This window comes from Coregonus clupeaformis, chromosome 15, assembly GCF_020615455.1.
Source record: "Coregonus clupeaformis isolate EN_2021a chromosome 15, ASM2061545v1, whole genome shotgun sequence".
In the NCBI taxonomy this organism is placed as follows: Eukaryota; Metazoa; Chordata; class Actinopteri; order Salmoniformes; family Salmonidae; genus Coregonus; species Coregonus clupeaformis.
The window spans coordinates 59835961-59847781 of record NC_059206.1 but is presented as its reverse complement, the minus strand read 5'-3'; the positions used below and the strand labels follow the sequence as shown (position 1 = coordinate 59847781).

The window sequence follows — 11821 nt, the reverse complement described above, 5'->3', positions numbered from 1 at the left end:
AGAACACAGTACATCAGGCCTATGGGATGTACAGGTGTTGGGTAGTGGTTAGAGCACCAAACAGTGTGTAAGTGCTAATGTTTATTTACAAATGCTGGTTGGGAGACTGATTTGTTACCACAGTTAAATGTGAGTTTAGTATGTATAGAACATTCAAGACCCAAGATTTACATTCAACTTTTTATTTATCATTTTGTCATACAAGAAATGTCTAAAGTGAAACCTTTAGAAAATAACAAATGTATTCATTCATATATCTTCTTTCTTATTTTTTTACATAATAAAGAATTCAACAGTAAAACATTTTAGAGAACAACAAATGTAATATATCTTTCTTTTTAGTTGTTGACTTAATCAGGAGTTCAATATTGTAACATTTTAGATAATAACAACTGAAATAATCTTTCATAAAAATAAAAATAAATCTCATGTTAAAGGTCTAAAGTGAAACCTTTAGAGCATTATAAGTACCTTTTTTTCCTTTTTAATCTTTTTTTTGTCATATTTAAATCATCTAAAGTGAAACCTTTAGAGAATTAAGACAATTCTGGAAAGTGGGAAGTATATCGCTGAATGCAACAGTGTTATCCTGCTCAGCAAGAAGACATTTTAAAAAGTCCCTTTTTAAGAACGCTTCTTCTTGGCACCGCTTCTTCTCCTACTGCGCGTGCTTCAACGTGCAACGTTTGCTCTGTGGACCACAAGATGCAGAACTCGCTTCTCCTTTCTCTCCAAACCTCATCCGCACAAAGAATGAGGGCCGTTTTTGTCGCTCTCGTGGCATACCTGACCTCATTCACATAAAGAATGGAAGTCATCTTGGCATGGACGGGACAAGAGACAACGAATCGCGGGGGCCACTCGGGCCGGCCACACGCTGCCTGGATCGGAATCCTCCTCAGGAGTATCCAGGGATGAGAAACAGTGTCATCCTGTAAAAGGATGAGTATTTCCTTATAGGTTGAAGGTTTACAGCATCTCAAGAGAGAAGAGTCAAGTCCCAGATCAGCGCTCAAGGAGGGTGATCTCTGGAACCCAGTTGTTCAGACTGTGGCTCTCCTCACAGAACAGGTGCAGCTTCTCCAGAGCAGCGTCCTCCCAAGAACCATCAGCTGGGTTCTGTTGAGAAACAAGAGGGGAAAGGAACATTAGTCACATGGACACAATGAACAGTTCATAACATTCTCTATTATTAAATGTTTAAATTAAGTCAGTTTGAGTTGTAATGTAACATACCGTGATAAGACAGCAGTGGGCATCTTCAGGCTGGCCAGCCTTGTCACCAACAATCTCAGCCAGGCGCTGCATGTTGTTCACTCTGACGATGCTGATGTCGTTGTCAAAACAGAAAGACTGGATGAGGGTGAAGTGGATCTGGAGAGCAATGTCACACTCCCACTCCTCATCGGTGGCCAGAACACAGAAAGACACGCTGTCTGGGTCACTGTTGAGATAGACAAAATAAACTTTCATTAGTCAACATCATCATAAAATAGCACAATGGTGTCAGTAAATGAGTAAATGTCAAGAAAATAATAAATAAAGCACACAAAGCACACATTTAGTGGATAAAATACTTACTCATTCATTATTTTGGCACTTTCATAGACACCAACAGTGAGGCGATCCTCACACTGGGCAGACTTGAGAGCTTCTTTCAGAGATTTGCCAATAGCTTCCATCTTAAAGATAGATAGTTAGTTTGTAGAGCTCAGTTGAGGAGATGTTGATAAGGATTTAACAGAAGTACAGTATGTTTGTGCTGTTTGTAAGAAACAGCTAGTATTTATAGGCAGGACCCCGGCACACACACGTTCTGTGATTGGCTGCTGGGCGACAATGCACGAGCGACCCCCCTAGCAGGCGCGTGTCTATAGACAAAACTATGGAAGAAAGGACAGCGCAGTTTCGATTGAATGGATCAAATGCGAAACTCCCTGACCTTTATCCGATGTACTGGATTAATTAATTCAGACTCGTGCAGGGTCGGTTTGAATGATGAGATTATTAACCTACTGTAAAATCCATAACCATACATATCCAAGTGGAACACTAAGGGCTTCCAAACTACATAAAGATATCGCTATACCGTCTACATTTGTTAAACTTTTCTGGTGCACCCTTCATGATTCAAATAGAGTAAGTATATATATATATATATCATAACTGTAAGTCGCTTTGGATAAAAGCGTCTGCTAAATGGCATATTATATTATATTATATATATATATATATATATATATATATATATATATATATATATATATATATATATATATATATCAACTTTATGTAGTCAGAAAGATTTCTGGACATCTAAACTTAATTAGACACAAAATATTATTGTGTTACTTACTTTAATATCCAGATAACTCAAAACTGAATAGGCAATTATTGGAGAACAGAATTGGCCCAAAGTTTCTATTTGCATCCGATTATGGCACGCTCCGCTGCTTTGCAGGGCTCACTTCAGGCGCGTGGCATCTGGAGATGCCTGCATCTCTCTCCATAGCAACAAGATCCCATCTGTCTGTGGGGGAAGGTGAGGGGTCAACAAAGGAAACTACTGCTGCATGATACAAGCAGAGATAAGGCGGCACCCACAATGCACAATGGCCAATGACTGCTGCTGATATCATGCATAGCCAACACAAAAAGTTTGTCTCTAAATAAGAAATTGTTAGCGCACATTACTAAATGGATAATCAGACTGATAAATAGCCACGGCTAGCCGGCCTCCACCCAGTACGCTGCCCTGAACATAGTCACTGTCACTAGCCGGGTACCACCTGGTTACTCAACCCTGCACCTTAGAGCCTGCTGTCCTATGTACATAGACACTTTAATAATGGAACACTGGTCACTTTAATAATGTTGACATACTGTTTTACTCATTTCATATGTATATAGGCCTACTGTATTCTAGTCAAGGCAATCCTATTCAACTATTGCTGTACATATACTATTCTATCCTACATCAGATAGGCTATACTACATATTCTATCCACATACTGTCCACAATGTCTATACATCCCATCACATACAGGCTATATATATTTATACACCGGACTCCACATTGCTCGTCCTAAAACGTATCTATTTCTTAATTCCATTATTTTATTTTTAGATTAGTGTCTTGTTGTGTATTGTTAGATATTACTGCACTGTTGGAGCTAGGAACACAAGCATTTCGCTACACCCGCAATAACATCTGCTAAATATGTGTATGCAACCAATAAAATTTGATTTGATTATGAATTGATTTTAAAAAATACAGAGGCAAACGTAATAGTTTGGAGATTGCAATATAGTCTCACAGCTTTCCCTATATTATTTTATTGCATAGTATACCCAAAGTATCCTACGTTGTGACCACAGTGTTTCAACTTGCAAGTTACAAACCCAACTTAATCTTGTATACCCCATTTTATTATTATAGGCTCCTAAGAACCAACATGATTGCCACCAGCAGTCAGCCACTACTAAATTAATAGATCGTTGCTTGCTATTTGCTAATGGAAAGTATGGTTTGTCTGGTTGTATGCTTTGGCTAATTTTCATTTGCATTGAGTCATGGCTCAATGTGAAAAATGTAATTCGCCCGAGCAAGCCATGACTTGAGCCAGGAACACCTGTCAAGCGCTACTGGGGAGGGGGCCCAGTCCGACAGATGTGCTACTTCAAGAACAATGTGTCGTATATCGACTTGCACGCGCCTGCCCTGTTGCCATGCTGAGTTGATCCTTCCAAAAAAGAGTATTTGAGATGCTATCAGATTAATCAAACTCTGATTCAAGGAACCCTATCAGTTATGTTTGTAAACTGTTGTGCATCAGCCATTTAAACTTCTCAACTAATGATTGATTGATAATAAACCAATGATGATAAACTCTAATTGCCACAATCAATTCGTTTGTTTTGTAGCAAAATAACATTGTTCGATCAAATCAGTATATTTTTGTTATTCTTTGTATGTGTTTTTACTCCAAACATTTCGGAAGGATTTAATCCTGTGCTGCAACTCAGGCACGTGGCCTCTTTTAAAGATAAGACTAGGCCTATCAGAGATTCATAGTCGTACATTTTGACCATACGCTCGCTTTATTCACATTTAAATTGGATCAAAACTCAGACAACAGACTTTTTCTTCCAGTGAATGTAAAGACTCGCGGACAACAGGAGCGGCGCGCCTCGGGGTCGAGGTCAGCCAGGGCGACAGGGGGTGTCCTCATAGCGACAGTCCTCCATCTGCCGCTCTGCTATCCACCAAACAATGGAGCTGAATCAATCACCTACCCTCTAGAATTATAGAATTACGCATGCAGCAGGCCAATTCTAGATTATTTTATGCACGTTAAATGTCACCAAAGTGGATAACAGTGTGCCCATGTCCAAATGCAGTGGCTTGAAATATGCCTGTAAGGTACATGTGTTTCTTTATACTTAGGCTACCTGTTGATAGTTTATATTGTAATAAAGGATCATTAATATATTGTGCAATATCTGGATTTGGGCATAGGCTTTACCCTGCCAATATAACTTGGCCTGAATGGTTATCGTGCCAGCTGCTCAACTTTTAGAATTACTTTTATGGAAAAGTATGGATCTTCATTGGTCCATGTGTCAAAAGTAAATAAATAAAACCATGCAGAGATTTCGGACCACTGATGGTGATCACGTGGTCAGTATAGGCCAGCAGTGCAGATTGTGCGGCACGCACAGCGTCCTGGCACGCGCGGTTGATTTGCATTTGTATGGAGAGCGTGATAATAGGAGTTTCTGCGGACACAATAGGTGGCGTTTTTGGTCAGGTTCTACAGATGGCCACCTGCCTTCTCCAAAAGGGGGGATGGTGCGCCTTATGCACACTTTACTTTCACCATGTTATGCTATTGTTGATGTTTGGACACACTTTCACCTAAAACTGAAACTTAGCCTACAGAATCTTAATCAGAGACAATTCGGGCACTTTTAAGCACTTTATGCAGTTTGATTATTCAATTGCCATTCTTTGAATGTTTAGTTTCAGTAGGCTTATAGACTGATTTGATAAAAGCATCTCTCGAGGCCATTGGCATCAGTGCAGCATGTGAAACTATAAAAACTCAAGTAAACTTGCAATGCAAAATATGACAGCCAAAATCTCTATGTTTCTAGTTTAAACATAGAGAAAAGTCGAAATATTATAAATGCATCTGAACGTAATGCAAAATTATTTATTTTCGGTTGGAGAGCATGCCTGGCAGAGAAAAAGACGTGCCATGATGACCCCTATCAATCTGCCATGAGCCAGAGTGGGACAATGTCATTAGCATACCAATGCACCATTCAGGTCAACCAATCAGAGCGCTGTGTATTCACACGGGCCACGAGCCCAAGGGTATAAAAACACAGCACAGTCCCTTCAGAGTCACCAATCTATTCGGATTTACCCTCCGACTACACTACCTCTCTCTCACTTACGAAGTTCCTTTTGGAATATTCTGCATCATCATGACTCTTGAGGAAGTTCTGATCCAGAAGTCCGCTGAGCGTGCCCAGTGCACCAGCAAAGCACTAGAGGAAGTTCTGCTCTCTGCTAAAGAAAATGACTGCCTGACGGTTGGTGTCTACGAGTCTGCTAAAGTTATGAACGTGTAAGTATGACTTTCTTGAAATACCAATGTAAACTTATAAATTATATCTATGTTTTGCTCATTTTGAAGTCATTTTGCATATACTTATGGTGCTTCTATTTTTTCTTTACAGTGACCCAGACAGCGTGTCTTTCTGTGTTCTGGCCACCGATGAGGAGTGGGAGTGTGACATTGCTCTCCAGATCCACTTCACCCTCATCCAGTCTTTCTGTTTTGACAACGACATCAGCATCGTCAGAGTGAACAACATGCAGCGCCTGGCTGAGATTGTTGGTGACAAGGCTGGCCAGCTTGAAGATGCCCACTGCTGTCTGATCACGGTATGTTACATTACAACTCAAACTGACTTAATTTAAACATTTAATAATAGAGAATGTTATGAACTGTTCATTGTGTCCATGTGACTAATGTTCCTTTCCCCACTTGTTTGTCAACAGAACCCAGCTGATGGTTCTTGGGAGGACGCTGCTCTGGAAAAGCTGCACCTGTTCTGTGAGGAGAGCCGCAGTCTGAACGACTGGGTTCCAGAGATCACCCTCCTTGAGCGCTGATCTGGGACTTGACTCTTCTCTCTTGAGATGCTGTAAACCTTCAACCTATAAGGAAATACTCATCCTTTTACAGGATGACACTGTTTCTCATCCCTGGATACTCCTGAGGAGGATTCCGATCCAGGCAGCGCGTGGCCGGCCCGAGTGGCCCCCGCGATTCGTTGTCTCTTGTCCCGTCCATGCCAAGATGACTTCCATTCTTTATGTGAATGAGGTCAGGTATGCCACGAGAGCGACAAAAACGGCCCTCATTCTTTGTGCGGATGAGGTTTGGAGAGAAAGGAGAAGCGAGTTCTGCATCTTGTGGTCCACAGAGCAAACGTCGCACGTTGAAGCACGCGCAGTAGGAGAAGAAGCGGTGCCAAGAAGAAGCGTTCTTAAAAAGGGACTTTTTTAAAAAATGTCTTCTTGCTGAGCAGCAATAACAACCGTTGCATTCAGCGAAATGTTTCCCACTTTCCAGAATTGTCTTAATTTCTCTAAAGGTTTCACTTTAGAAATGTAATAATGGCAAAAAATAATAGTATTTTAAAAAGATAAGAAAAAATATTAATTTATAGGCCTAATGCTCTAAAGGTTTAACTTTAGAACGTTTAACGTTGTCAAAACAAATCAACATTTAAGAAATTGGGCAACTTATAATGCTCTAAAGGTTTCACTTTAGAATGTGTTGATTAACTTTGCCCCCCCAATAAATTAATTTACAATGTTCTCAATGTTTATACTTAAGAACATTTCATTATGTTTAAAATGAAAAATAAGATATTGATTTGTTATTCATTCAATGTTTTACTTAAGAAATGTTTATGAAAAAACTAATAACCTAATAAAACTGAATGCATATTATATTTTTTGTCATGTATTTTCACTTTCGTTATTAAGTTTGGAGGGTAGTCCTACTTATGTTGGCAGAAGGTGGGGAGGATATTGGGTTGACAAAGATTTCGGGCAAATTTGCATAGCAGGTTCTAAAGTCTGTCAACTGCTCACTGTTATCCCTTCAGTAAAATTATGTATTCCCTCCGTCCCCTCTCGGCTGATCTGCATGTGTATAGGGGGCGCACAATAGCAGGGCACTCTGCTGTTACATCCAGCGGTCCACACAGAGGGGCTATTGTATGACGTTCGCTGGACCGGCAGATGTCTCCATAGCCACGCCGGGCCATCTGTCGCTCTCTGCAGTTGGGCGTCTGACGAAGGAGGAGTTGAGGGTAGTTTGCGTGCAACGGGGGCCGGAGTAGACTGGTTTGGGGGCTTAGATTGGGGGCCGGCTATCATATGCTGCTCTGCCAGGTGGTGTGGGCTATTGTTTATACGGGGTCTAGCAGGACATTGGCTTTTGGATGCACTTCATACAAGGATGCTGGATTGTAGCCCTAAGTTTGGTTGCATAGGCATTAGCCTATATTTGAAACCCACCTGTTTCAGGTTAACAAAACAATGAATGTCAATTAAGTCTTTATAGCACTATATCGAAAATATTTAGGAATGCAAGCATGAATAAGTTCACAATGGTAGAAGTTCAATTTGGTGGTCGAATATAATAGAGACAAGCACCTGTGCAAAATCAATCTTCCCTCAGGTTAACCAAAAAATCAAACCAAAAAATCATCCGGATTTCAGAGACTATCTATGATCTCAGCAAACAACGAAGGAGTGTCTTTAAGCAATACTCTTTCAGCACATTCTTCGTATTTCATGCAGTCTATTGTGCTATGAATAAAAGTATAAATATCACATAAGGGTGCTTTTTAAATTGACTTTGATGGGGCTCATTTCATTAGCCACTTTTACACCCCTATTTCATATCTCATATAGAGCATGGTGCTTGCAACGCCAGGATAGTGGGTTCGATTCCCGGGAACCACCCATAGGCCTACGTGAAAAATATATGCACGCATGATTGTAAATCGCTTTGGATGAAAGTGTCTGCTAAATGGCATATATTATTGTATTATAACAATCTTACTTCAAATCAAAGTTTATTCGTCATGTGCACAGGATACAGGAGATGTTCTCCCGAGTGGCGCAGTGGTCTAAGGCAGTGCTAGCTGTGCCACTAGATATCCTGGTTCGAATCCAGGCTCTGTCGTAGCCGGCCGCGACCGGGAGACCCATGGGGCGGCGCACAATTGGTCCAGGGTAGGGGAGGGAATGGCCGGCAGGGATGTAGCTCAGTTGGTAGAGCATGGCGTTTGCAATGCCAGGGTCGTTTCCCACGGGGGGCCAGTATGAAAAAAAAAAAAAAAAGTATGCACTCACTAAGTCGCTCTGGATAAGAGTGTCTGCTAAATTTATGTTAATGTTTTACTTTTAAGCTCTTCATCAACAGTGCAATATCAATATAAGAAATATAACAGAGCAGTGTACAGTAGACAATAGTGGATAATAGAAAAGAGAACAAGCTATGCTGAGATAAAAAAAGAATAGATAACAAAATAACACAAATACTTTGTTAGAGACATCAGTCCTTCAGGCCAATGTTTCAGTATCTGTGTGTTACCACAAATGTTCGTATACAGAGGTTCCTGTCTTACATACACACAAAACACGTTTTTTTTATTTTTACATTTCAATAGAACATTTGTAGCTGTATGATGCTGAGTGAATGTTCAATGGATTAAAGCAGGTTTACATAAGGACCCATGTCCAGGCTTGTCACTTACTGAAGGACACATAACTTGGAGGCGTGCATCAGACCTCTGTAGGCTCGGAGGCCCTCTCTCTTAGGGTCCTGGATCAACCCTCTGATCACTGGCACAGTCTCGGCGCCACGCCTCTTCTGGGCGCGGTGTAAGAGGATACGGTAAAGTCCGGTGATGGGGCTGCGGCTGCCCTTGCCCTGGTTGTTGCGTATATGTTCCATGTTGACACCCAACTCCTCCAGAGAGGCCCTGATCTCCTCCTCCTCATCATCCAGCTCCCCAGGCTCTGCATCTGCCAGGCGCAGAGGGTTGAGGGGGACCGGTGGCACCACTGTCCACGGGTACTCCACAGGGAGCAGCCAGTCACAGCCCAACATCTGGTCCACCGCATAACGATCCGCTGGTACAGGCTTCAGTATGCCCCGGATCAGCCGCTGGCACGGGCCTGGTACCCAGGGCGGGAGGATGTAGACCCCTTCTATAACGGCGAGCCTCAGCTTGCCCATGGTGTCAGCCTGGAAGGGCATGGTGCCGGTCACCATGAAGAAGAGCAGGACAGCCATGGCCCACACGTCCACTGGTGGCCCCACGTAGCAATCGTCCCTGAAGAGTTCAGGAGCGGCGTAGGGGGGAGAACCACAGAAGGTGTCCAGGGTGTCGCTGCGGTTGATGACCCTGGTGCTGAAGCCAAAGTCAGCCACCTTCACACAGCCATTACAGGTGTACAGTACATTCTCGGCCTTCAGGTCCCGGTGGATGATGTTTTTGTCATGCTGCAAACACGAACAATTGACATACTGTATGAGATAATTTGACTATTCAAATTGACTAAAATAATATATTTTATTTCAATTCTGTATTGGACTTTAATAAGACCTGTGATCATATTGCTGATCCTATATGTAAATTAAATTGAATACTACTGACCATATGTTTGATGGCAGACAGGATTTGTGCAAAGGTGATCTTGGCCTCTGCTTCTGACAGCCTGCCCTCAGAGCAGATGTGTGTGTGGAGGTCCCCTCCACTGGCGTACTCCATCACCAGGTAGAGGCGGCTGTGTGACTCCACCACCTCGTAAAGGCGCACAACATTGGCATGCTGCAGGGCTTCCATGCAGGAGATCTCCCTGGAGAGTAGCCTCTGGGCCTGAACATCCAGCCGCGTCTTATCCAGCACCTTGATTGCCACCTTGTCTGGGGGTGAGAAGGAGAGAGTCAGATGTTGGATAATTTGAGACTGGTGTTGTCCTCAGTTTAGTTTCAACATGCTTTACTGTGGTGGTTTCACAGTCACACTAATGAATTACTTTGCTGTTATCATCATTACATGTATGATACATTCCAGTTGCAATGATAAGTTGTTGATGAAATTCTGTATGGTCAGAAGTGTGACCTTTACCTTTGGTGAGGACGTGGAAGGCCATTTTGACACGGGAGAAGGTTCCAGAGCCAATCTCACCACGGACCTTGTAGAAGCCAATCCTACGGCCCAAGATCAGCTCCTTGATGGTCTGCTCATCCTGACACATTTCGGTGGTGAGCCTCTCCAGGGGAGTGAGGCGTTTGGGAGGGTTGGCCTCCTCCTCATCCTGCCCACCTTCTGAGCTGACTGACAGGCTATGGCGGCTGGGGCGAGGCCTCCTGGAAGACATCTGATACTGGCCCCCTGGCATCCTTACTGCTACTCAGGGCTCAGGGCATGACAGGTAATGGACTGTGGACAGGAAATAGAATATGAACAGTCATCTTCAGAACCCAATAGTCAATAGTATGATGACATAACCCTATTATATTATTATATTGTAATAGTTACAATGCATCAACATTTGATGTACTACAAATAACGTTTTAATCAGTGTTTTACAATGCTTTATATGATAATCCCAGTTTGAAAAGAGAGAACACCTTTTTGCATATCTCACCTTCAAGTTTGAACGCAGTCGCTCGGATTTAATCCCATTTCAAGTCTCTCAGCATTTATGGATCCCCACACAACAGCTTCAGAAGTCAAGGTAAAATCTATCAAATCCTTTCTATGGAACTAGCGGGAGATGGAAAAAGAGATCCCCAATACTCCTCAATGTCTGGTCAACTCTGAAATGCAAATATCCAACTCCATTTAGCTTGTAGCCTTAGATTTCCACTAACTGCCTCAGAATATGTCTATAGCTATTCTCTTTGATCTCCACAGCTCTGAGCTGTACCCCTGGTTACGGTCATGGGAAGCATCATCCTATTCAAGCTGCAGAGTCAAAAGTAAAATGAACTCATAGCACAGTATTTTCCTCACCCCTGTCTCTGACACAGTCTCCTCTCCCCTCCCCTTGCAGATTTAGGATCAAGGTGGTGTCATGCAGTCTAATCCCTAAGATTTATTTAGATGTATCCCAATCCCCTCAAGATGCTAATGTGAAAGGCTACAGAGCATGCAGAATAAGGGTAGATGGGATCATAATACATATGTATGTGCACTGCACTAGGATTTTAGAAAGGTGAAGGAATGTGTATTTTTGGACCCTTTAGCCTTGACTGTAGGTTAGAGAACACCTGTCCTATGCAACCAAAGGGCTTCCGTCCATGCCACACAAGGTTTACCTCTTGATTGTAGCGAGAGACGTGAGGATCAGAGGGATGTTCCCAGAGTGAGATTAGTTTAGCCTGCTCCCTTCACAAGACACACAGCACACCACAGATAAAGAGATTACAGTAAATCTAACGAAAACAAGTTGCTCAGCTGCAGCCCCTGGTTTTCAGGTGTACTGCCCCTGTGCATAGCCGCAGGAAGTAGGGGTGCTGCAGCACCCCCTGAAAAATCTAAATATTTTTTCACAAAAGTAATGCACTGGACCTTTAATAGTCCTGTATTAGCAGACCGATATATCTGTCTGCAGCGCCAGCTCACCTGCTTTTACACTATGGTTTGACTATTAGATTTTCAATGTTTCTTTAGAAAAAAAGATCTAAAAAGGAATAGTTTAACCACATTA

At 42.4% G+C, this 11821-nt stretch overlaps 3 protein-coding genes across 3 annotated transcripts; 1 reads left to right on the top strand and 2 right to left on the bottom strand.

Annotated features, from left to right (window-relative positions):
* Positions 1-324: 324 nt before the first annotated feature.
* Positions 325-1741, bottom strand: LOC121582554 (growth arrest and DNA damage-inducible protein GADD45 gamma-like). The gene is made up of 3 exons (XM_041898428.2): positions 1582-1741; positions 1237-1444; positions 325-1119 (listed from the first exon to the last, which is right to left on the bottom strand). Exons 1-3 carry the CDS (start codon positions 1680-1682, stop codon positions 1006-1008), a joined length of 423 nt encoding a protein of 140 aa, XP_041754362.1. The 5' UTR covers positions 1683-1741; the 3' UTR covers positions 325-1005.
* Positions 1742-5428: 3687 nt separating this feature from the next.
* On the top strand, positions 5429-6896 carry LOC121582553 (growth arrest and DNA damage-inducible protein GADD45 gamma-like). Its single transcript, XM_041898427.2, has 3 exons — positions 5429-5636; positions 5749-5956; positions 6074-6896. Exons 1-3 carry the CDS (start codon positions 5494-5496, stop codon positions 6185-6187), a joined length of 465 nt encoding a protein of 154 aa, XP_041754361.1. The 5' UTR covers positions 5429-5493; the 3' UTR covers positions 6188-6896.
* A 1617-nt stretch (positions 6897-8513) lies between these two features.
* LOC121583328 (serine/threonine-protein kinase NIM1-like) lies at positions 8514-11159 on the bottom strand. Its single transcript, XM_041899507.1, has 4 exons — positions 10757-11159; positions 10234-10548; positions 9760-10028; positions 8514-9605 (listed from the first exon to the last, which is right to left on the bottom strand). Exons 2-4 carry the CDS (start codon positions 10505-10507, stop codon positions 8850-8852), a joined length of 1299 nt encoding a protein of 432 aa, XP_041755441.1. The 5' UTR covers positions 10508-10548; positions 10757-11159; the 3' UTR covers positions 8514-8849.
* Positions 11160-11821: the final 662 nt, after the last annotated feature.